A 26,803-nucleotide genomic window follows, 5' to 3' on the forward strand; every position below is an offset into this window, starting at 1 on the left:
GTTACACAAGAATACCATTAGCCTACATGTATCAGCTAAGCTTGCCTCATTATTACAGATGTACAAAGAATCAGGGGCTCTGATTCAGATAGGTGGACATTTTGGCAGAGGATAAGTGTTGTGGAGAAACTGCATCAGTTCCTGAGTTGATTATAGACACTAGTGAGCAAAAGTGAAGGACACTGCATTAGGTCACCTGCCCTCCCAGTAAGAGCTCCTCCTGTGGAACAGGGATGGGGCTGCGCCTTATGCACTCTGGCGCAGCAAGTGTCCGATGACAAAGCTTTCCAGTAGCACTGCTCTACTTACAGTAAGGGTCACAGCATGGATGCATCTACAGTACCTTCATAAAGTATTCATCCCCTTGACTTATTCCACATTTTGTTGTGTTACAGGCTGAATTCAAAATGGATTAAAAAAAATTAAAAAAAACTTCTCACACCTGTACACTGAATAGCACATGGAAGTGAAAACATGATTTTAGAAATGTTGGCAAATGTATTGAAAATTAAATACAAAAATATCAAATTTACATAAGTATTCACCAGGGCAGGATTAAGAGATCATAGGCTCGGGAAGTTATTTTTTTATAGGCTACTCTGACAAACTGAGATCAATCTGGCCTTGAATTCAAACAATAGTCCAGGCCATTATAAATAGATGTTTTTATTATAGGCTACAGTAGGCTACTAAATAGTTTCCAGTGGCACACTGACTCACCTAATGACGAAGATGAAGCCATAGGCTACTACTCATGGAGATGGCCGGTGCGCTCCTCTTGGCAATAGTCAATTACTTCTATGGATGATGTCTATGCAGTGGTGTAATGTACTTAAATAGTACTTTAAAGTATTTTTACTGAAGTAGTTTTTGGGGTACCTATACTTACTATTTTTTATTTTTGACTACATTTACTCTACTACATTCATAAAGAAATTAATATACTTTTTACTCCATGCATTTTCCCCTGACACCCAAAAGTACTGGTTACATTACATCAAATTCTTAGCAGGACAGAAAATGGTCCAATTCAAACACTTATCAAGAGAACATCCCTGGTCATCCCTACTGCATCTGATCTGGTGGACTCCCTAAACACAATTGCTTAGTTTGTAAATTGTCTGAGTGTTGGGAGTGTGTCCCTGGCTTAAATATATGTTGAAATAACATTTACTTTTGATACTTAAGTATATTTGAAACCAGATACTTTTAATCTGGTAGTATTACTCTGTGGCTTTCACTTTTACTTGTGTCATTTTCTTTTAAGGGATCGTTACTTTTACTCAAGTATGACAATTGGGTACTTTTTCCACCACTGTGTTTATGGCCACAACATAACAAGCTGTATTTTTGGTGAGCATGCTGCCCAAATTGCAGCCTTTCTGACTGTAAGCAAACGGTAACTGCCCAAATGAAGGAAACACTTGAGTAAAGTTCACGAAGCTGAACAGATTACTCACTCAGTGAATGAGCACTGATGGTTCACATTGAATGGTCTGTCAAAACATTTTCTCTGTATCTAGGGTGAGTGTGTTTTGGAGCCAAGCCCATTAAGGGTTGTGGTAGCAACTTGGTGTCAAGACAAGACTGTCACATTCCTCAGCAATTAATGGCATAGATGAACCACTGTTAATTGACCACCAGATACTGGGGTTGTTTGTGGTCGTCTCTCTGAATAATTACTGTAAGACTGTCTGAACAACAATAAGTAAGATATAAATGGAACACACCATAACAGGTAGCCTAGTGGGGCGGCAGGTAGCCTAGTGGGGCGGCAGGTAGCCTAGTGGGGCGGCAGGTAGCCTAGTGGGGCGGCAGGTAGCCTAGTGGGGCGGCAGGTAGCCTAGTGGTTAGAGCGTTGGGCCAGTCACGGAAAGGTTGCTAGATCAAAACCCAAAGCTGACAAGGTATAAATCTGTCGTTATGTCCCTGAACAAGGCAGTTACCCCACTGTTCCTAGGCCGTCATTGTAAATAAGAATTTGTTCTTCACTGACTTTCCTTGTTAAACAAAGGTTACATAAAAAACAGAGGTCGGCCGTGTGCAGCTGTCCTATGGCCTCTGACCACAGAACTGTGGCAGTCATTTTCTTTGACATTTTGTTAAACCACCACGTCAAACACCCAACACCCAGCAGGCCATACTGCTCATGGCAAATACATTTTCCAAAAATCACACAAACACATCAATCTAAATAAAAATCATTTATTTTCATTAATATTATTATCATCATTCTACCTAGAGCAGAGAAAAGGTCCACCATGCCACTTCAGTACTACAGTGTGGAGGCTGAGCTCAAGTCTGCAGAGGGGCTGAATACTGAACACAGACGGACAGACAGGGAAGGCGGGGGCAGGCTCACGCTCCTTTTCATTCTTCATGCTTAGTTTAACGAGGGGGGGGGGGATAATGACAGGAAAGTTTCCTTTTTTTCTAGTCTTTGAAACTTTCTGTTTACCTAATGACAAGAGGAAGGGGGGCAGAGGCAGAGGTGAGACATCAAGCTCATTGGTCTGGCTGCTTCACATGTAACTGGGGCAAGCCAACCATGGACTGACACAGAGGAGGGTGTGAGTGTGTTCATGTATGTGTGTGTGTGTCCGTATGAACATCTGAGTGTATTACTGGTCGGCGGTGCTTTGATCCATTGTCACTGTACACTTGAAGAGGTTTCTGCCACAAAGGGGTCAAAATTTGAGGTAACAAATGTTCTTCTGAAAGACAAAAAGGGAAGAGAAATGATACTGTTGATGCTTATTTATCTTAAGAAATCTAAAAGTGATTTTATAAAAAATATTTAAAAAGCAGCGTTTACCCAGAGCAATAGAATCATTGAGAACAATGGAACAATTTCAGTGAACCTGCTTGGACACCTGACATGGAGCTAAATTTCTCTCAGACCAAAAGAATGTCAACATTTACAATAAGACCAGTGTTGGTGTTTCTCTCACTCACCTGCTTTCATCGAGCTGTAGTGGATCCACTGGACACCATATTGCCATCCACATTAGAGAGAGACTGTTCCTTCAGCACAGGATCTTAGTAGAAGAGTCATCATGTTAAAGATCATATCCTCAATGCCATAATAACCGGCAATTCACAACAGAGGTGGTCAACAGGAATCGTTCAGGTTGCATTACTCACAGAAGTAGGGGTGCTCCATGGCCTCTGTGGCCGTCAGTCTCTGCTGGTGGTCGTAGCGCAGCAGCTTATCCAGCAGGTCCAGAGCTTCAGGGCTCACCAGGTGCTGGTTGTCTGTCTGGACAAACTGCTCCCAGCGTTTCCGTGTCTGCCTGAGGAGGGAGACAGAGAGCTAACTTACTCTAGGCTGTCACTTCAATACAACAGTATTATCACCTGGGAAAGAATGTTTCCTTTTCTGGATCTATAAGGCCACTGTCTGATATAGATGGTCTAAGTCTATAGTGATTCATCTAGCGTAGAATTGGTACTTGACCCATCTGTGGAACTGACCCATCTCTAGGGTTTACACTCAGTTAAGTTAAATACAGTGCCTTCAGAAAGTATTCACACAACATGACTATTTGCATATTTTGTTGTGTTATAGCCTGAACTAAAAAAAAAAAAAAATGGAATTATGTTTTAAGACATTTGTACAAATTAATTAAAGATGAAAACTTGAAATGTCTTGATTTAATAAATATTCCACCCCTTTGTTATGGCAAGCCTAAACTTTAGGAGTAAAAATCTGCTTAAAAAGTCACATAATAAGTCACATAAACACTTATTGCACACAGAGTGAGTCTAACATGATTTTTGAATGACGACCTCATCTCTGTACCCCACACATACTCTTAGCTGTTAGGGCCCTCAGTCAAGCAGTGAATTGATCACTCCAGTGTTAATCTGCAAAACTGTAATTATTCGCCTACCTCCTCATGCCTTTTGCACACAATGTATATAGACTCCCTTTTTTTCTACTGTGTTATTGACTTGTTAATTGTTTACTCCATGTGTAACTCTGTGTTGTCTGTTTACACTGCTATGCTTTATCTTGGCCAGGTCGCAGTTGCAATTGAGAACTTGTTCTCAACTAGCCTACCTGGTTAAATAAAGGTGAAAAAAAAAAAAAATCAAACACAGATTCAACCACAAAGGCCAGGGAGGTTTTTCCAATGTCTTGCAAAAAAAAGCATATATTGGTAGATGGGTAAAAAAAACACACATTGAATATCCCTTTGAGCCTGGTGAAGTTACTAATAACACTTTGGATGGTGTATCAATACACCCAGCCACTACAAAGATACAGGTGTCCTACCTAACTCAGTTGCCAGAGAGGAAGGAAACCGCTCAGGGATTTCACCATGAGGCCAATGGTAACTTTAAAACAGTTACAGAGTTTAATGGCTGTGATCGGAGGATGGATCAACAACAATGTAGTTACTCCACAATACTAACCTAAATAACAGAGTGAAAGGAAGACTGTTCATACAACAAATATTCTAAAACATGCTTCCTGTTTGCAATAAGGCAGTAAAGTAAAACTGCAAAAAACGTGGCAATTTTCTTTACTTTATGTCCTGAATATTAAGCATTATGTTTGGGGAAAATCTAACACATCACTAAGTAACACTTTTCATATTTTCAAGCATGGTGGTGTCTGCATCATGTTATGGGTATGCTTGTCATCAGCAAGGACTAGGAAGTAAAAATATTTGTTTATTAAATGGAATAGAGCTAAGCACTGGCAAACCCCTACAGGATAATCTGGTTCAGTCTGGTTTCCAACAGACACTGGGAGACAAATAAACAGGTATTTATAATTTTAGGTTATTACCTTTCAACAGGTAATAACCTAAAACACAAGGCCAAATATACATTGGAGTTGCTTACCAAGATGACATTGAATGTTCCTGTATGGCCTTGTTACAGTTTTGATTATTAAAAATTTTCATAAAATATTAGCGACTTGCAATGATCAACAACCAATTTGACAGCTTGAACAATAAAACCATTTAAAAAAATAAAATATTGTACAATACAGATATGCAAAGCTCTTAGAGACAGGTATACAAAACCCCAAAAGACTCACTGCTTTGCTTTGCATGCACTGCAAAAGGTGATTCTAACATGTATTGACTTAGGGGTGTGAATACTTATGTTAATTCGATATTTATGTTTTTAAATTTTCAATAAATTTGCTAACATTTATAAAAACGTGTTTTCATTTTGTCATTATGTGGTATTGTGTGTAGATGGGTGAATAATAATAATATTTAGTCCATTTTGAATTCAGGCTGTAATATAACAAAATGTGGAATAGGTCAAGGGGTATGAATACTTTCTGAAGGTACTGTACATGTCTCAATGGCACTCCCTGTTGGTACTCACTGGCCAAGAAGGTCCTTGAAGCGTGGGTCCAGTTCAATGTGGTATTTGCGCAAGTAACCAAAAAGCTCATCTGTCCCCAGGACTTTGGCAATTCGGACCAGCTGAAATAAGAACAGTGTCAATTTTACAAATGTGTTTCAGTTTGCCTTAGGGAATATTTGTTAATGTACAATCTAATTTGGTAAGTACATGTTATCATCAGGTAGTGAATGTGTTATCTGCTCTAATAGATTGTAGCAGTCAGTGTTATCATATAATGAGAGGTCTAGATGAGGGTGGAATAAGATGGGTTGTGGTGAGATTAAAGGAAGTTTGGTAGTGACAACAGAAAGGGTCAGTTCATTGGTAAATGAATTGGATACCTGGTCATAATTGTCCTGGCCATGGAAGAAGGGCTCTTTCTGGAAGATCATACTGGCCAGCATGCAGCCCAGACTCCACATGTCCAAACTATAGTCATACATCTGACAGGAACCACAAAACGCATCAGTTACAGTTATAAATCAATACACAAACAGCTACCAATTACAATTAAATTGGTACACAATAACACTGGAGTACTATTCATTTACAGGATGACCATGTGTCAGTGTGTGTGTTTGCTTGCATGTGCTGGGGATTTACCTGGTAATCCACAAGTAACTCGGGTCCCTTAAAGTAGCGAGAAGCTACTCGGACATTGTATTCCTGTGCAGGATGGTAGAATTCTGCAAGGCCCCAGTCTATCAGGCGTAGCTGCAGCACAAAAACACAAACCACAAAGTGTTAGAATAGAAACCACACTGACAATGAGGCACATAAGGGATGTCGCTGCTACTACTAAAAAGGTTGATGTCCTGTATGTGCCCTGATGCCATCTGGTGGCAATGAGAATACTGTATTTGGCAAAGGCTAAGAGTTATGAACTGCCATTCAATATTGGCAAAGAAATAACTGAAGTCACTTCAGACAAATCTGACAATTTATGTAAGCTTTGTAGACTTTTCGAACAGCTTAAAAAAATTGGACAAGACACATAGCATCATCTGACTCTGAATTTACCAAGGTTCTACACACCTAAGGTTGAAAAAGGTTAAGAGCTCCCCCTACCTTCCTCATCTGGTGATCAATCATCACATTGTGGGGCTTGACGTCCCGGTGCATAATACCCATACTGTGACAGTAGTCCAGAGCCTGAAAACACAAAAAACAAAATCATGTAAGAGGCAGCAAAATAATGACTAGACACCACAAACTAATCCCACAGTTCGGAAAGTAAAAGGTAGGACTGGGAGTGCATGTGAAAACACACGGGGTAAAACTGCAAGGCTCACCTTTAGTAGTTCATACATGTAAAAACGTATATCAAAATCTGTTAACTTCTGGTAGAGCTCCTGGGGAGAGAAGAAAAGTTTAAGATTTAATTTGCAGAAAGCAAGTATGCGATGCATGCATCCATGATGCAACACACACTGTTTAACTAAACACCTTCAACCAACCATACAGACACACAAACACATTGGGTGCAAAATTCTCTGGACAATGCAATGCTAAGTCATGGCTACCAACATGTTATTTGAAAGTACCAAGCCTTATTGGGTAACATGACCAAGTTTCCCCACTCATGACACCATCCCAAAACCAGTAAAAACCCATGCCTAGAGGGAATGATTCTACCTTAAAATCTGTGTTATTGATGCATTCAAAGACAAGAGCAGGTGTTCGGGACTGCAGAGAGAGAGAGAGAGAGAGAGAGAGAGAGAGAGAGAGAGAGAGAGAGAGAGAGAGAGAGAGAGAGAACACGGGGGGGGGGTCAGAGAAATGTGGAAATATTCCAATCTCATTGATAAATCAAACATTAAAAATGACATCAGGCTATGAGCCATATTTACTGGAAAGAAAAGGAAGAGCACACATCATTGTGCAGTGGCTTAACACCCTTAACATCCATCACACACATCAGAAGCGCATCAACACAGATGAAGCATGAAATAATATAATTACAAGGCATCACATCCCAATTTTGTCCCGGCTGCTATTGAAATCATGTGTTTTGTAATTAAAGAGAAAGCCATGTTAATATTAGCCTTATTAATTCCCATGATCAAAATTCCCATTTCTGTTATTGTAGGTAGCAGCATAGTGAACATGTGATGAAGAAATTATTTGATGAGGTAATTGTGTCTCCCTTGCATCCATAAACATTCTCAAAATGACCCTGCCAAAATGTGAGAAAGACTGAGTCCAGTTTCGCCTGCTTCTAGATCATTGGTCAGTTAATTTAGTTAGTCTAAGACTTCATATGTGAGTAGATGACTAGTTTGCAGAACTTTCAAAGAGTCAAGTGAACCCCACTAAAAGAATATCAAACACGTTCACCATTTGTAAAGTTAATTGTACTGATATTATAAAGTGTAAGAATGTTAATTCAACAGCCATTATATGTATAGGAACATTCACAAAAGGAATTCACAATATAAACAAACAAATCTGATCTTTGAAGGGGTAAGGAAGTGGCCATGTAATCAGGTGACTAAGAGCTGTAAGACATACCACAGGGTCTTTCACTGTGTCCACCAATCGGATGATGTTGGTTCCCCCTCGCAGATTCTCCAGGATCTTGATTTCCCGCTTGATTTTCTTTTTCTTGACAGGCTAATCAGGGTCATAATAACAGACATACAATCAGACCAGGATGTAGCCTAAACGTTTGACCATGCAGGATGTAACTTCATTTATAACAACAAATAGCCTAACTAAGGGTGACAGCATCATCCACGTATCCACCTTACCTAGAAACTTAGATGTTTTCCTGGTTGATTCTTACTTAGACTAGGTGTTTAAAGAAAACAGACCACAAATCCACCTCTACTGGGGCATAGAGAGAAACAAAGCAGCCCTTGAACAACTTACCTTGAGGATCTTGACCACCACCTTCTCATTGTTGTTGATGTTGATGGCCTCAAACACCTCACTGTACTTCCCCCTGCCGAGCTTCCGCACCAACTGGTAGTCTTCCTGGTTACTAGGTGAGAGAGAATAGGGGAACAGATACAGAAATTATTCATACTCCTTGACTTTTCCACATTTTGTTGTGTCCCCTTCACCCATGTACACACACACACACACACATACAACACCCCATAATGACAAAGTGAAAACATGTTTAAAAATGTTTTTGCAAAATAGTTGAAAATGAAATACAGACAGTGGATTCGGAAAGTATTCAACATTTTGTTACATTACAGACTTATTCTAAAATGTATTAAATAGTTTCCCCCCCCTCAATCTACACACAATACCCCGTAAATGAAAATTTATTTAAAAGACAAAACTGAAATATCACATTTACATAACCTTTACTTTGGCAGCGATTACAGCATCGAGTCTTCTTAGGTATGAAGCTACAAGCTTGGCACACCTGTATTTGGGAAGTTTCTCTCATTCTTCTCTGCAGACCCTCTCAAGCTCTGTCAGGTTGGATGGGGAGCGTAGCTGCACAGCTATTTTCAGGTCTCTCAAGATATGTTAGATCGGGTTAAAGTCCGGGCTCTGGCTGGGCCGCGAAGGACCGTTGTCTTGGCTGTGTGCTTAGGGTCGTTGTCCTGTTTGAAGGTGAACCGTCACCCCAGTCTGAGGTCTTGAGCTCTCTGGAGCATACCCTCAGCATGATGCTGCCACCACCATGCTTCACTGTTTCCTCCAGACGTGACACTTGGCATTCAGACCAAAGAATTCAATCTTTGTTTAATCAGACAGGAGAATCTTGTTTTTCATGGTGTGAGAGTCATTTATGTGTCTTTTGGCAAACTCCAAGCGGGCTGTCATGTGCCTTTTACTGAGGAGTGGCTTCCGTCTGGCCACTCTACCATAAAGGCCTGATTGATGGAGTAATGCAGAGATGGTTTCCCTTCTGAAAGGTTCTCCCATCTCCACAGAGGAACTCTAGAGCTCTGTCAAGAGTGACCATCGGGTTGCTTGACCAAGGCCTCTATGGGGGTGCCACAGGGTTCAATTCTCGGGCCGACTCTCTTCTCTGTATACATCAATGATGTCGCTCTTGCTGCTGGTGAATCTGTAATCCACCTCTATGCAGACGATACCATTCTGTATACTTCTGGCCCTTCTTTGGACACTGTGTTAACTAACCTCCAGACGAGCTTCAATGCCATACAACTCTCTTTCCGTGGCATCCAACTGCTCTTAAAACGCAAATAAAACTAAATGCATGCCATTCAACCGATCATTGCCCGCACCTGCCCGCCCATCCAGCATCACTACTCTGGACGACTCTGACTTAGAATACGTGGACAACTACAAATACCTAGGTGTCTGGCTAGACTGTAAACTCTCCTTCCAGACTCACATTAAGCATCTCCAATCAAAAATTAAATCCAGAATCGGCTTCCTATTTCGCAACAAAGCTTCCTTCACTCATGCTGCCAAACATACCCTCGTAAAACTGACCATCCAACCGATCCATGACTTCGGCGATGTCATCTATAAAATAGCCTCCAACACTCTACTCAGCAAACTGGATGTTGTCTATCACAGTGCCATCCATTTTGTCACCAAAGCCACATATACTACCCACCACTGTGATCGGTACGCTCTCGTTGGCTGGCCCTCGCTTCATACTCGTCGCCAAACCCACTGGCTACAGGTTATCTACAAGTCTCTGCTAGGTAAAGCCCCGCCCTATCTCAGCTCGCTGGTCACAATAGCAGCACCCACTCGTAGCATACGCTCCAGCAGGTATAGCTCACTGGTCACCCCCAAAGCCAATTCCTCCTTTGGTCGCCTTTCCTTCCATTTCTCTGTTGCCACTGAATGGAACGAACTGCAAAAATCACTGAAGCTGGAGATTCCCATCTCCCTCACTAGCTTTAAGAACCAGCTGTCAGAGCAGCTCACAGATCACTGCACCTGTTCATAGCCCATCTGTATACAACCCATCTATCTACCTCATTCCCATACTGTATTTATTTATTTTGCACCACAGTATCTCTGCTTGCACATCCATCTTTTGCACATCTACCATTTGTGTTTAATTGCCATATTGTAATTACTTCGCCACCATGGCCTATTTATTGCCTTAACTCCCTTATTTGACCTTATTTGCACTCACTGTATATAGACTTCTTTTTCTACTGTATTATTGACTGTATGTTTTGTTCATTCCATGTGTAACTCTGTGTTGTTGTATGTGTCGAACTGCTATGCTTTATCTTGGCCAGGTCGCAGTTGCAAATGAGAACTTGTTCTCAACTAGCTTACCTGGTTAAATAAAGGTGAAATACATTTATTTTTATTTTTAAAAAGGCCCTTCTCCCCCGATTGTTCAGTTTGGCCAGGGGCCAGCTCTACGAAGGTTCTTGGTGGTTCCAAACGTCTTTCATTTAAGAAGGATGGGAGCCACTGTGTTCTTGGGGACCTTCAAAGCTGCATAATTTTGTTGGTACCTTTCCCCAGATCTGTGCCTCGACACAATTCTGTCTCGGAGCTCTACGGACAATTCCTTCGACCGTATGGCTTGGTTTTTGCTCTGACATGCACTGTAAACTGTGGGACCTTATATAGTAGGTGTGTGCCTTTCCAAATCATATCCAATCAATTGAATTTACCACAGGTTTACTGCAATCAAGTTATATAAACATCTCAAGGATGATCATTGGAAACAGGATGCACCTGAGCATCATTTCGAGTCGCATAGCAAAGGGTCTGAATACTTATGTAAATAAGGTATTTCTATGTTTTGTTTTTAATAAATTTGCAAACATTTCTAAAAACCTGTTTTTGCTTTGTCATTATGGGGTATTGGTGAGTCTTGCTGGCTATGTCTCTAAGACCTTTCCACATCTGGATTGCGCAACATTTGTCCATTATTCTTTTCAAAATTATTCAAGTTCTGTCAAATTGGTTGTTGATCATTGCTAGACAACCATTTTCAGGACTTCCCATAGATTTTCAAGTAGATTTAAGTCCAAACTGTAACTTGGCCACTCAGGAACAGTCACGGTATTCTTGGTAAGCAACTCCAGTGTAGATTTGGCTTTGTGTTTTAGGTTATTGTCTTGCTGAAAGGTGAATTAATCTCCCAGTGTCTGGTAGAAGGCAAACTAAACCAGGTTTTCCTTCAGGATTTTGCCTGTGCTTAGCTCCATTCCATTTACTTTTTATCCTGAAAATCTCTCGTCTTTAACGATTACTAGCATACCCATAACATGATGCAGCCACCACTATACTTAAATATGGAGAGTGGTACTCAGTAATGTGTTGCAAATGTGTTGCATTGGATTTGCCCCAAACATAACACATTGTATTCAGGACAAAGTGAATTGCTTTTTGCAGTATTTATTTTAGTACCTTGTTCCAAACAGGATGCATGTTTTGGAATATTTGTATTCTGTACAGGTGTCCTTTTCATTCTGTCAATTAGGTTAGTATTGTAGGGTAACTACATTGTTGTCGATGCATCCTCAGTTCTCTCCTATCGCAGCCATTAAACTTTAACTGTTTTAAACTCATGGGGAAATTCCTGGGTGGTTTCCTTCCTCTCCTGCAACTTCGTTGGAAGGACGCCTGTATCATTGTAGTGACTGGGTAAAAAAAGTGTAATTCATTCACCTCCCTATGATCAAAGGGATATATTCAATGTCTGTTTTTTTAATCTTCTTTGTGATGCATTGGGGGGGAGGGGGCTAGTCTTTGTGGTTGAAAGTCACTGCTCAACTGAGGACCTTACTAGTAAATCAGCTGCAAGTTATGTTAATTTTGGAAATCTGTTCCAACCTATTCTCAAACGAATTAGATTTGTGTGAGTTTGTGTCAAGAACTGCAATGCTGCTAGGTTTTTCACGCCTAAAAGTTGCGTGTGTATCAAGAATGGTCCACCACACAAAGGACATCCAGCCAACTTGACAACCGTGGGAAGCATTGGAGTCAATATGGGACAGCATCCTTGTGGAACACTTTCGAAACCTTGTAGAGTCCATGCCCAACGAAATAAGGCTGTTCTGGGGGGAAAAGGGTGGGGTGCAAGTCAATAGTAACAAGGCATTCCTAATGTTTTGTAAACTCAGTGTATGTGATCGTATAAAAGCAAGGTAAGAAATTATGTTTTAGTCAAATATACCTGTTTGGACTTAAGTATTGCGGTCAATTTTCAGTCTAAAAATTATTTGTAATCATGTTCTGGCCCCCTGACCATCCACTCAAGAAGAAAATAAATTGTGTCAAGCCTGAATCAGTTGATGATCCTTGGCCCAAAATCCTTGCACACAGCACAGAAGTCAAAAAGACATGAGAACAAGTGGGCATAAACACTTTTTTTTTTAAAGACCAAACATTTAATAACATTGATTCTTGAGATACAGGCATTTGGAATATCACACAAAAACATACATTTGAATTAATTCGACATATCACCCAACCCTAACTCAAAGATATCTGCAGAAAGAATGGGGTGTCAGCTAGGACATGGTACCTTGAGTTTGAACAAATCTATTTTGGTTATTGAACTACAGTAAGTGAAGTGGATTTATAACCGTGAAACGGAATTACATCATTGGTCCATGATCAGTACTACACAGAAATGCATAACTATTGATATGAATGTCATTCTCCTCATGTTTCACTGTATTGTACTGTCCTACTGTACTGGACTGTACTCTGTGCTCTACTCACTGTACAATACTGCAGGGGTTCACAAACTTTTTCACTCAGGTCCCCCCTTCCAGCATTGGGGAACATCCCACAAAGGATGATATGAGGAAATGCAGTCTATTTCAGAAGAACAGAAAAGCATACTCTGAGATGTCCTGATCTGGCAATGCCAAATGGCTGTGGGCTACACTAGTTCATTCAGCAGACAATATTTGCTTAGAATTCCATGGCATAATTTTATAGTATGAAGAATACAATTGAACAAAGCTGAATAAAAAAAGGATATTTCCTCCAAACGATTTGAGGGAGTGCGCACACATTCTGTATTCAGCTGTTAACAAAGAAATAGGTATTCCTATTAGGGATCACGATATATCAGTGAACATATTCTAATAAAAATACCAACATCGGTATCGGCCGATATGTGCAAAACCGATGTCAAACCTGACTGCATACCTATATAACGTAGGTACTTGATGTAATGACGCCACTTAAAATGTTGCGCTACACGTCAACACAGAATTCCTAACCTGGGAGGATCGAGCAGTCAACAAGTCGAGTAGTCATTTGAAAGAGTAAGAACATTTCAGCGAGACAACGCAAAGGAGAAATCCATTAAAGCCAAGATAATGGAATTCATTGCCCTTGAAAATCAACTGTTCTCTGTTACATTGTAATAGCGTCACTGCTATTAGCTTCACGACATACATATTATGGAACGCCGTTTAGGGTCTTTGCATGTCAAAAAAGATACAGTAGCACTGTCAAAGCTGCAAAAAATAAGTCTGCAAATGAGCAAACACAAGCCACTAACGATGTGTTTAAAATACCGCATCACATGTTCCACCGCAACATCTGGGGTAGCTAGCTTTAGCTTGGTACCTAGCTAGCACCATTACAACCAGCCTGAAAACAATGACCAGTAGAAACTGCAGTCATTTTCATTGTTCATAGTAATAATTTAGGAATCCTTGTGGTGGCAGGCAGCCTAGTGGTTAGAGCGTTGGACTAGTAACCGAAAGGTTGCAAGATCAAATCCCACTGTTCCTAGGCCGTCATTGAAAATAAGAATTTATTCTTAACTGATTTTGTTAAATAAAGGTAAAATATATATTTTTTTAAGTATTAGCTAAGTTGCCACTTGTTGTGTACCTATTGAAATTGAACTTCAGTAAATGGAAATAAATAGCTAGCCAGCAATTTAACCTTGTTGCCCAAAGCTAACGTTATAAGCAGCCAGCTAGCCTCATCTGGCTCGTGAGGCGCGACCGGACCGGATTATGTGTTGTGAAGTTAGCCACAATAAGGATTAGGCACAATAGAGGAATTTGCGGTTTGCCTTCAAAATAAAAGTCTGTAATTGACATTGATACAAATAGTACAATTATGCCATACTTTTATTTTGAAGGCGAACCGCAAATTCCTCTATTGTGGCTAATCCTTATTGTGGCTAGCTACACATAGATGGTTCCGACCACCATTAATCAAATAAGAACGGTTTTATAAATTAGGGTTGTTTCAGATGACGACACCTAGATTATGACGGTTTGCTATGTTTTTGGGGAAGAACATTGTTTGCATCCATGAACAAGGAGGTCTTGAGGTTTTAGATTTCAATACTCTAAATAATGCTTTTAAAACAAATTGGATTCTGATATTAACCAGAACAGTATTTAGAATATCTTCCCTAAGTATATAATGATGACTCTGTTGGTGGTTTAGAATTTTTGCTTCGATGTAATTTTGATATTGATAAAAGTCCAGTAAAGTTGGCCAAATTCCATAAACAGGCAATTCTAGCTTAGATGTTAGCATATAAACACAATTTTTCCCCTCACAGATACTTTTTATGGAACAACAAAGATATTTTTAAATCGTATAAATCTCTTTTTTTCATAACTGGTTTGAGAATAAAATTATTTTAGTTGGTCAGTTACTGAATAAGGATGGGTATCTACTCTCATATGGGGAATTTCTTGATAAATTTAAAATTCCAATAAGAGAATAGGCAATTGTTTTTGATGCGATTCCAAGGGGGGTTGTATCTCTTTTAAATTCCTCTGTGGTTGATGTAAGTAACATAGATTTACATGAAAATATATTCATTGGCAATATTAACATCAATGATAAATGTAGCTATAAACAGATTAGGAATATTGTTTGTGCTACTACAATTCCCTCAGCAAGATTATTTTGGTCAAATATCTATGGTGATATACAAAAGGGAAAAGAATGGAAAATTGCTAACAAATATTGTATCAGTAACAAAGTAAAGGAAGTTATATTTAAAATGAGCTTGATGCCTTGATAAGCTCCTTTCCTGAGGACGGCTCACCTCTCACAGTCCTGGGCGACTTTAACCTCCCCACGTCTACCTTCGACTCATTCCTCTCTGCCTCCTTCTTTCCACTCCTCTCCTCTTTTGACCTCACCCTCTCACCTTCCCCCCTACTCACAAGGCAGGCAATACGCTCGACCTCATCTTTACTAGATGCTGTTCTTCCACTAACCTCATTGCAACTCCCCTCCAAGTCTCCGACCACTACCTTGTATCCTTTTCCCTCTCGCTCTCATCCAACACTTCCCACACTGCCCCTACTCGGTGTAAGTCGCTCTGGATAAGGTATGACTTAAATGTAAATGTAAATGGTATCGCGCGTCCCAACCTTCGCTCTCTCTCCCCCGCTACTCTCTCCTCTTCCATCCTATCATCTCTTCCCTCTGCTCATACCTTCTCCAACCTATCTCCTGATTCTGCCTCCTCAACCCTCCTCTCTTCCCTTTCTGCATCCTTTGACTCTCTATGTCCCCTATCCTCCAGGCCGGCTCGGTCCTCCCCTCCCCGCTCCGTGGCTCGACGACTCATTGCGAGCTCACAGAACAGTGCTCCGGGCAGCCGAGCGGAAATGGAGGAAAACTCGCCTCCCTGCGGACCTGGCATCCTTTCACTCCCTCCTCTCTACATTTTCCTCCTCTGTCTCTGCTGCTAAAGCCACTTTCTTCCACTCTAAACTCCAAGCATCTGCCTCTAACCCTAGGAAGCTCTTTGCCACCTTCTCCTCCCTCCTGAATCCTCCTCCCCCTCCCCCCTCTCTGCAGATGACTTCGTCAACCATTTTGAAAAGAAGGTCGACGACATCCGATCCTCGTTTGCTAAGTCAAATGACACCGCTGGTTCTGCTCACACTGCCCTACCATGTGCTCTGACCTCTTTCTCCCCTCTCTCTCCAGATGAAATCTCGCTTCTTGTGACGGCCGGCCGCCCAACAACCTGCCCGCTTGACCCTATCCCCTCCTCTCTTCTCCAGACCATTTCCGGAGACCTTCTCCCTTACCTCACCTCGCTCATCAACTCATCCCTGACCGCTGGCTACGTCCCTTCCGTCTTCAAGAGACACTCGATCCCTCCGATGTCAACAACTACAGACCAGTATCCCTTCTTTCTTTTCTCTCCAAAACTCTTGAACGTGCCATCCTTGGCCAGCTCTCCCGCTATCTCTCTCAGAATGACCTTCTTGATCCAAATCAGTCAGGTTTCAAGACTAGTCATTCAACTGAGACTGCTCTTCTCTGTATCACGGAGGCGCTCCGCACTGCTAAAGCTAACTCTCTCTCCTCTGCTCTCATCCTTCTAGACCTATCGGCTGCCTTCGATACTGTGAACCATCAGATCCTCCTCTCCACCCTCTCCGAGTTGGGCATCTCCGGCGCGGCCCATACTTGGATTGCGTCCTACCTGACAGGTCACTCCTACCAGGTGGTGTGGCGAGAATCTGTCTCCTCGCCACGCGCTCTCACCACTGGTGTCCCCCAGGGCTCTGTTCTAGGCCCTCTCCTATTCTCGCTATACACCAAGTCACTTGGCTCTGTCATAACCTCACATGGTCTCTCCTATCATTGCTATGCAGACGACACACAATTAATCTTCTCCTTTCCCCCTTCTGATGACCAGGTGGCGAATCGCATCTCTGCATGTCTGGCAGACATATCAGTGTGGATGACGGATCACCACCTCAAGCTGAACCTCGGCAAGACGGAGCTGCTCTTCCTCCCGGGGAAGAACTGCCCGTTCCATGATCTCGCCATCACGGTTGACAACTCCATTGTGTCCTCCTCCCAGAGCGCTAAGAACCTTGGCGTGATCCTGGACAACACCCTGTCGTTCTCAACTAACATCAAGGCGGTGGCCCGTTCCTGTAGGTTCATGCTCTACAACATCCGCAGAGTACGACCCTGCCTCACACAGGAAGCGGCGCAGGTCCTAATCCAGGCACTTGTCATCTCCCGTCTGGATTACTGCAACTCGCTGTTGGCTGGGCTCCCTGCCTGTGCCATTAAACCCCTACAACTCATCCAGAACGCCGCAGCCCGTCTGGTGTTCAACCTTCCCAAGTTCTCTCACGTCACCCCGCTCCTCCGCTCTCTCCACTGGCTTCCAGTTGAAGCTCGCATCCGCTACAAGACCATGGTGCTTGCCTACGGAGCTGTGAGGGGAACGGCACCGCAGTACCTCCAGGCTCTGATCAGGCCCTACACCCAAACAAGGGCACTGCGTTCATCCACCTCTGGCCTGCTCGCCTCCCTACCACTGAGGAAGTACAGTTCCCGCTCAGCCCAGTCAAAACTGTTCGCTGCTCTGGCCCCCCAATGGTGGAACAAACTCCCTCACGACGCCAGGACAGCGGAGTCAATCACCACCTTCCGGAGACACCTGAAACCCCACCTCTTCAAGGAATACCTAGGATAGGATAAAGTAATCCTTCTCACCCCCCCTTAAATGATTTAGATGCACTATTGTAAAGTGGCTGTTCCACTGGATGTCAGAAGGTGAATTCACCAATTTGTAAGTCGCTCTGGATAAGAGCGTCTGCTAAATGACTTAAATGTAAATGTTAAAATGTTACATAGAATTTATCCTGTGAAACATGTTTTGGAAAGATTCAAGCTGAATATTGAATATAACTGTGATTTCTGTGGAATGGAGAAGGAGACCATTTTGCATTTGTTTTTTGCCTGTATTTATCGTAGAATGTTTTGGATTGACATATAGTATTTTGTTTTTAAAAAAAATAGGACCGTTTCTACTATTTAATGGTTTTGATATAATGATTTATTTTAGAAATTCTGACATAAAGATGTAGTATATTTAATCCAAATGCTAATAATACTAGGTAAATTTCACATTCACAAATGCAAATGGTCTAATTCAAAACCTAACTTTTTTCCACTTTATAAATGAGTTTAGACAATATGGCACCAATTGAACTAAAATGAAAAACAAAAAGGCAAGTAAAAAACTTGTTGTATTATTAATTAATATGATTTGTTTGTTTATGATTCCTGGCAATGTAAATAGTTTGTTTGTTTGCATGTGACTATTCTTCTTTTGTTGTTGATATTAGTTAAAACATTTTATAAAAAATAATAACTTAAAAAATGGTTTGCATCCATGAGATAGCTAGCTTTTTATTTATGACCAGCACTGTAAGTGCGCGAGACAACTTTATAGCATACGTATCTATGAATGTTGTGACGAGTGATAGTGTAATCAATTCGTAATAACTACGTGAAAAATTATGAACGCGTTAAATTATTATGTGAAAATTCAGGTCCTGATTGGTCAAATAGTGTTATTTGACATGTCAAATAGTGTTATTTGACACGCAAAGACCCAAACGGCGTTCCATAGAAATCCTGGATGAGAATGAAACGACTGAACAAATGGACAACGAAACAGCACAGCAAGTAAGTGAAAGAAGCTGGTTTGGATTGTTTTACTGGTAATGGGGACATACGTAAATGCCAACAAACTAACTTTTTGGTCAGTATGGTTTGTGTGTAACCTTTATTTAACTAGACAAGTCAGTTAAGAACAAATTCTTATTTACAATGATGGCCTACCCCGGCCAAACCCGGACAACGCTGGGTCAATTGTGCACCGCCCTATAGGACTCCCAATCACGGCCGGATATAATACAGCCAGGATTCGAACCAGGGACTGTAGTGACGCCTCTTGCACTGAGATGCAGTGCCTTAGACTGCTGTGTCCGTTGTCTGTTAACTATACTAGAATGCTTAAAACGCCGCTAAAATTCTAAATATCGGTTATCAGTATCGGGGGGTTTTTTCGCAAGGAAAATATCGGATATTGTCCAAAAATGCAATATTGGTGCATCACTAATTCCTATATGATTCATTTAGAGTTAATATAACTTTAGTTGTTCCGCAAACATTAGGCTGTTTTTATTTTTAATACATTGTCAGTCTGCATGATGCGACTAATGAGGATTTGAAAACAAGTCACAGTTCTGCTTATTTTTTTGCACAGGCTGTACACACTATATCAGTCACTCATTCACAATTTGACAAGCACTTGATAATGCCTAGAATTTAACGGTGGCATCCCGTTTGTGTGCAGTAACGCATCCTAAAAGAATCCATGCCGTTTGCAGCCAGTGGCCGTTGTGCCCCTCCCCCTGAGTGCTGCACGCTCCAACACATGATCAGGTCTTTCTCACAGGCTACAAGTGAAAACAGACACATCGGGGACGCAACTGCGCGTGTCCTTATCATAGTCCGAGGTGCATATTGAAGATATTGGAAGAACTGTCCACATTTTCTTTTCATCAGCTAACAAGATGAGTAGGCCTAACGAACAACAAAAGCACTAGCCTATGTCAACCTACTATCCCCCATAGTACAAAGGTCAACCTATTCTACTCTGTGCGAGAAATACATATTCCAAACATAGTATGGGACAGTTGTGGAATGAGATAGATTCCAAATTAATACAACCACTAGCATAAAAAAAAACTTTTACGCAATGTGGCTTACACAACAGATCAGAACATTTAGCTTAAAATTTTGATAAACTATTAGGCTATATCTTCACATTATAAGCGCAGCAATGCGCACATGGTAGTAGGCTATAAACGCAAATGTTCCATTAGCAGAAAAAAACATTATCAAAAGTGACTCCAAATGTAATTAGGTATGTAATGCTTTTTTTATAAAGGTGCATTTTTATGGTGAAAATTATCTTCCCCAAATTTGAAGCTCACGTGCCACTCATGTATTGCAGTTAATCTGCTTTACAAGGCGTGTTGAGCCCAACGTGCTTAATTTTAAGAAGTTATTTGGCCACTTTAGATGTGATACAAAGCTTATTAAAACATATAGGCTATGGGCTAGGCTACATGATACGTGCGGCTATGATTCAAAAAAAGTAGTAAGAAAAGGCTTTGTTTCTTATGCTGGGCATCATTCACAAGTGATAAGCAATATTGTCACCCATATTCTTGATTAAATTTTGCATTTACTTATACTAAATAATATATGGGTGAAATTTGTTTTGATAAAGAAGGGAACATTATCATGCACCTGTATCGAAACAGGGGCAACGGGGAAAAATAAGTCATCTATGCACTTAAATAGTGAATGGAGGACGCTTTTCCCTGTGGTTCATTTATGCCAACCAGGTAGGTTATACTCCTGCTGTAAATATAAGCAATGTGCTTAATGTTAGGAAAGTTAAGAAATAAACAGAGTAGGTCTAGCCTGTAGAAAGCGAATCCTCCTCTTTGTAGTAGAGGCCATCACTCGGTTTTCTTGCGCAATTGCATAGCCTATTGAAATGTTGCGCAACATGAGCTCATGGGCTCTGATTAAGTATTTGATTAGATTTTTGAAAAAACATTTGCATGGATGTCAGAGTGATTAGAGTGACAATAGAGTGTTGAGTAACAGGCAGTTAGCAAGTTTGGTAGGCTACTAATGACCATCAGCACCATCAGAGCTTGGAGAAGCCTAATTACCGTGACAGAACAGTCGTGTGAAATTTGGCTGCTTTCATGACTCGTGACTGCCGGAGTGGTGATAATACGGTCACTGCAACAGCACTACTCATGGGTAGGTGTTAGTAAGAGCTGGAAGATGTCACATTAACTGGAGAATTAGAGAAAGGCAGAGCGAGGGAGAGGTGTCCAGACTGTTAAAACAGTCTTGGTTTGACCATAAGACAACAGAAAGACAAAGAAAACTGCTATGAGCTGAACATAACAATATGCCAGTGGAAGAGAGGACAGTAGCAGGTGAACCAACTGTGGTTTGTGACTATTGTGATTTCCCATTGTAGCCAATTCAGCTGCAGTAATTCCGTTAGATTTTTTGGTAATTCTGTTACCAATTTGATAACGGAATTTTGAGTTTTAATCACTTAATAATTCATAAACAAAATGCATATCAGTAAAAATCAATATAACTAATTGGTAGGTCAACTATTACTTGTTACGGAATGGCGCCGGAGGGGATGGCTGCCATTTTACGGGACCCTAACCAATTTGTTTGTAACTTATTTTGTACATAATGTTGATGCTACCGTCTCTTATGACCAAAAAAAAGCTTCTGGATATCAGAACAGTGATTACTCACCTAGAACTAGACAAAGATTTTCTTTAATGAGTCGGACGCGAAGGACATAATGTTGCTCCCAGACAAGTCCCAAATGCTGTAATTCGCATGAAGAAAATAAGTAAATACAGGGGGCGGAGATCAGGGTGCCTTGTGAGAATTTGTCGGCAAGTGGGTAATCCGCCTCTACCATCCGTTCTATTAGACAACTTACTTGCGATCAATGAATAATAAACTGGATGAGCTCCCGTTTGAGACTATCTTACCAACGGGACATTAAAAACAGTAATATCTTATGATTTACAGAGTCGTGGCTGAACGATGACACGGATAATATACAGCTGGCTGGGGTTTCCGTGCATCGGCAGGACAGAACAGCTACAGTGGGGAGAACAAGTATTTGATTTGCAGGTTTTCCGATTTTGCAGTTTTTCCAACTTACAAAGCATGTAGAGGTCTGTATTTTTTTCATCAAAAGGTACACTTCAACTGTGAGAGACGGAATCTAAAACAAAAATCCAAAAAATGACATTGTATGATTTTTAAGTAATTCATTTCCATTTTATTGCATGACATAAGTATTTGACTATCTACCAACCAGTAGGAATTCCAGCTCTCACAGACCTGTTAGTTTTTCTTTAAGAAGCCCTCCTGTTCTCCACTCAATACCTGTATTAACTGCATCTGTTTGAACTCGTTACCTGTATAAAAGACACCTGTCCACACACTCCAACCTCTCCACAATGGCCAAGACCAGAGAGCTGTGTACGGACATCAGGGGTAAAATTGTAGACCTGCACAAGGCTGGGATGGGCTACAGGACAATAGGCAAGCAGCTTGGTGAGAAGGCAACAACTGTTGCCGCAATTATTAGAAAATGGAAGAAGTTCTAGATGACGGTCAATCACCCTCAGGCTGGTGCTCCATGCAAAATCTCACCTTGTGGGGCATTAATGATCATGAGGAAGGTGAGGGATCAGCCCAGAACTACACGGCAGGACCTGGTCAATTACCTGAAGAGAGCTGGGACCACAGTCTCAAATAAAACCATTAGTAACACACTATGCCGTCATGGATTAAAATCCTGCAGCGCACGCAAGGTCCCCCTGCTCCAGCCAGCGCATGTCCAGGCCCGTCTGAGGTTTGCCAATGACCATCTGGATGATCCAGAGGAGGAATGGGAGAAGGTCAAGTGGTCTGATGAGACAAAAATAGAGCTTTTTGGTCTAAACTGCACTCGCTGTGTTAGGAGGAAGAAGAAGGATGAGTACAACCCCAAGAACACCATCCCAACCGTGAAGCATGTAGGTGGAAACATCATTCTTTGGGGATGCTTTTCTGCAAATGGGACAGGACGACTGCACCGTATTGAGGGGAGGATGGATGGGGCCATGTATCGCGAGATCTTGGCCAACAACCTCCTTCCCTCAGTAAGAGCATTGAAGATGGGTCGTGGCTGGGTCTTCCAGCATGACAACGACCCAAAACACACAGCCAGGGCAACTAAGGAGTGGCTCCGTAAGAAGCATCTCAAGGTCCTGGAATGGCCTAGCCAGTCTCCAGACATGAACCCAATAGAAAATCTTTGGAGGGAGCAAAAAGTCCATATTGCCCAGCGACAGCCCCAAAACCTGAAGGATCTGGAGGTCTGTATGGAGCAGTGGACCAAAATCCCTGCTGCAGTGTGTGCAAACCTGGTCAAGAACTACAGGAAACGTATGATCTCTGTAATTGCAAACAAAGGTTTCTGTACCAAATATTAAGGTCTGCTTTTCTGATGAATCAAATACTTATGTCATGCAATAAAATGCAAATTAATTACTTAAAAATCATACAATGTAATTTTCTGGATTTTTTGTTTAAGGTCCACTTAAATTGAAGTGTACCTATGATAAAAAATTACAGACCTCTACATGCTTTGTAAGTAGGAAAACCTGCAAAATCGGTAGTGTATCAAATACTTGCTCTCCCCACTGTATGTCTGATAAGACAAGGGGTAAGGGTGTCTATTTGTCAATAACAGCTGGTGCGCAATGTCTAATATAAAGGTAGTCTCGAGGTATTGCTCGCCGGAGGTAGAATACCTCATGATAAGCTATCTATTTACCACCACAAACCGACGCTGGCACTAAGACCACACTCAACGAACTGTATGAGGCCATAAGAAAACGCTCATCGAGAAGCGGCGCTTCTAGTGGCCGAGGACTTTAATGCAGGCAAATTTAAATCTGTTTTACCTCATTTCTACCAGCATGTCACATGGGCAAGCAGAGGATATTCAAAATAAATTAAATTAAAAAAACTCTAGACCATCTTTACTCCACACACAATTTTTTAAACCGTTATTTAACTAGGCATGTCAGTTAAGAACAAATTCTTATTTTCAATGACGGCTTAGGAACAGTGGGTTAACTGCCTTGTTCAGGGGCAGAATGACAGATTTTTACCTTGTCAGCTCTGGGATTTGTTCTTGCAACCTTTCGGTTAGTAGTCCAACGCTCTAACCACTAGGCTACCTGCCCGACCTATTTGGCATATCTGTCCATAATTTTGTCCTCCTGATTCCTGCTTACAAGCAAAAACGAAATCAGGAAGTACCAGTGACTCGCTCAATACGGAAGTGGTCAGATGACGCGGATGCTACGCTACGGGACTGTTTTGCTAGCACAGACTGGAATATATTCCAGGATTCATCCAATGGCATTAAGGAGTATATCAGCTCAGTCACCGGCTTCATCAATAAGTGCATCGACGATGTCGTCCTCACAGTGACCGACGTACATATCCCAATCAAAAGCCATGGATTAAAGGGAACATCCGCACCGAGTTAAAGGCTAGAGCTGTCGCTTTCAAGGAGCGGGACACTAATCCAGATACTTACAAGAAATCGCGCTACGCAATTTCTCACTGTCAACGATGGGAGAGCCTATAGGGAGGAGGTCAGAGGCCTGACATGGTGGTGCCAGGTCAACAACCTGTCCCTCAACGTGAGCAAGACAAAGGAAATGATCGAGCACTACAGGAAAAGGAGGGCCGAACAAGTCCCCATTCACATTGACGGGGCTGTAGTGGAGCAGGTCGAGAGTTTCACTTCCTTGGTGTCCACATCACCAACAAACTATCCTGGTCCAAAAACACTGAGAAAGTTGTGAAGAGGGCACGACAATGCCTCTAGTCACCCAAGTCATAAACTGCTCTCTATGCAACCGCATGGTAAGCGGTACCAGAGTGCCAAGTCTAGGTCCAAATGGCTCTTTAACAGCTTCTACTCCCAAGCCATAAGGATGCTGAACACCTACCTACATGGACAAATGACCTCAACTAACCTGTACCTCCACACATTGACTCGGTACCGGTATGCCAAAATTGTTATTTTGTGGTATTTATTTTATTTTTTACCATAGTTTATTTTGTAAATAAGTAGTCTACATCCGTTGTATTCAGCACGTGACAAATGAAATTTGATTTTAACCGTCATTATCCTCCTATTATCCTATTTGGAAATATCTTAAAGATATGTGGGTTTTTTGATGCATTTCTGATTCCTTTTAAGACTTTTTCTGGTAGATGAATTCTACGACCCCTTTTCCATCTGTTTATCCAGACAAGTGTACCTATCTATGCCTTTAATTTCTACAAAACATATTTAACTTTCATTTGACAACCAATTTGATAAGCCCCTACGAAGTTCACATGTTGCTTATGTGGAAATATCGAAAAGTAGAACATAGGAAGTAGCTACAGTAGTAAAATTCACAAGCATCATTCGGTACTGCCTTGTCAGCGTCAACTGCCAGCTAGGCCTGCTCGATCTCGCAGATTGATGACTTTCCCATCCCAATCAAGAGTGACATAACCATGCACGTTCCCGACAAAACTTTAGGTCTCCAAAAATACATATTATTCACCAAATTAGGTCGTTTTCAAAATACGCCTATTGATACTAATTTATTATTATGATATATAATATATCAATGTTGCATCCGCCCACAAAGATCCAAAAGCAATCGAACAATATTATGGCCATTGGAACATAATCCAGTAAATAGTAAAAGATTATGTGTCGTTGTAGTAGCTGGAAAACGCGGAGTATTTAGACATACAATAAAACAAAATACAAATAGAATACACGTATCGACATCAACAGTGTTATCATACGGTTGATAAAGCATTTGCCAATAAAATACTAAATAGTGCATTATGATGTTTTAATATCTTGGTCTTGAATATATAAACATCTCACCTCCAGCTAGGCACGTGGGCTTCATAGTCCCAATATTCCCTGCTCTTCAAAGTGTTGACATCGGCGTACACCCGAGATTTACTGCCGGCCGCAGGGCCGGGCATTGCGAGCACCTGAGCACCGTCTGTGTGGAGGACTCGATTTCCACAGAGCTCTATTGCTGGCAACACAGACCACCGTATTCGTGTCGGAGCCCGAGGTATCGCACTGTCCGAGTAGGAGGCGTCCTTTTATCTGATATCTTCCTCACGAGAGATGACCACAGAGTGCTGCGAGCAGTTATCACTGAGCAGCGATCTTTGCACAGATTGCCAGAAGCAGCTAAACCTAATTGGGCTCCAAGGTTGATGGGGGGGGGGGAAAGGGGCCGTCAGATATAGCTAGTGTTAACTAAGACGGCTGGGAGGAGAATTAAAATAAAGTGTTGAGGTAGAAAGGAAAAATCACGAACTGGTACTATAACGTAAAATAAGTTTAAACATTGTATTAAAACTGAACAAAACATTGACCGAGATGCCAGGCTTTGGGGAGTTTATGAATGAAATGATTGCGTGTTAAACCCCCGAGGGCCTTAAATCCCGAATCCGATGCAGGGATCCTTCAAGAATAGTCTTGCGATGGCCCTCCCAAGTCAACAATCTTCTAGCGCTGTGGATGGATGTGATGAGGAGGAATTGAATGGGCAAATTGGGTTTTACAGCTCACCCCTAGCTACTGGGTATTGCCTAGTAGCTACAGCCGGTTAGAGAGGGGGTGGAGTAGAAATCGATGTTGTTAGCTAGTATGCTAACGCAGAGAGAATTGCACCACCATTGAGCGCCGGTGCAGTGCACCCTCGCCGGGGCGCGTAGCATTAGAAAGCGGAGGGAACGCCGCTTCAAAATCCCTTGAAAAGCCCGTTGGAGGTCGGGTTTTGAGGCTTTCTTTTAGAAACGCCCCGGTCCTTATTCCGAACCGCAGGGAACCGGATTGCGATATAAGGCGCACCCGGAAACGAACATCATCTAGATACGCTTGTGGAATGGCCATATCAAAGACAGTACAATATGAAGATAGGCTAAAACTGCTTCTCGAATTTAAATCCCCGATCACGTTTGTAGGCGATGTCAGGGCGACGTTGGCTAGCAAAGCTCATGCGTAGAGACACGTTATAGG

At 41.6% G+C, this 26,803-nt stretch overlaps 1 protein-coding gene across 1 annotated transcript; it reads right to left on the reverse strand.

Moving 5' to 3' along the window:
* Positions 1-2,189: 2,189 nt before the first annotated feature.
* On the reverse strand, positions 2,190-26,685 carry LOC135524510 (casein kinase II subunit alpha'). Its single transcript, XM_064952101.1, has 12 exons — positions 25,649-26,685; positions 8,245-8,356; positions 7,885-7,986; positions 7,009-7,059; positions 6,666-6,725; positions 6,442-6,525; positions 5,977-6,087; positions 5,715-5,816; positions 5,353-5,453; positions 3,145-3,293; positions 2,956-3,038; positions 2,190-2,714 (listed from the first exon to the last, which is right to left on the reverse strand). The coding sequence occupies exons 1-11, from the start codon at positions 25,750-25,752 to the stop codon at positions 2,962-2,964; spliced, it is 1,053 nt and encodes a 350-aa protein (XP_064808173.1). The 5' UTR covers positions 25,753-26,685; the 3' UTR covers positions 2,190-2,714; positions 2,956-2,961.
* Between the last annotated feature and the right edge of the window lie 118 nt (positions 26,686-26,803).

The sequence above is a fragment of the Oncorhynchus masou genome, chromosome 31 (assembly GCF_036934945.1).
Source record: "Oncorhynchus masou masou isolate Uvic2021 chromosome 31, UVic_Omas_1.1, whole genome shotgun sequence".
NCBI lineage: Eukaryota > Metazoa > Chordata > Actinopteri > Salmoniformes > Salmonidae > Oncorhynchus > Oncorhynchus masou.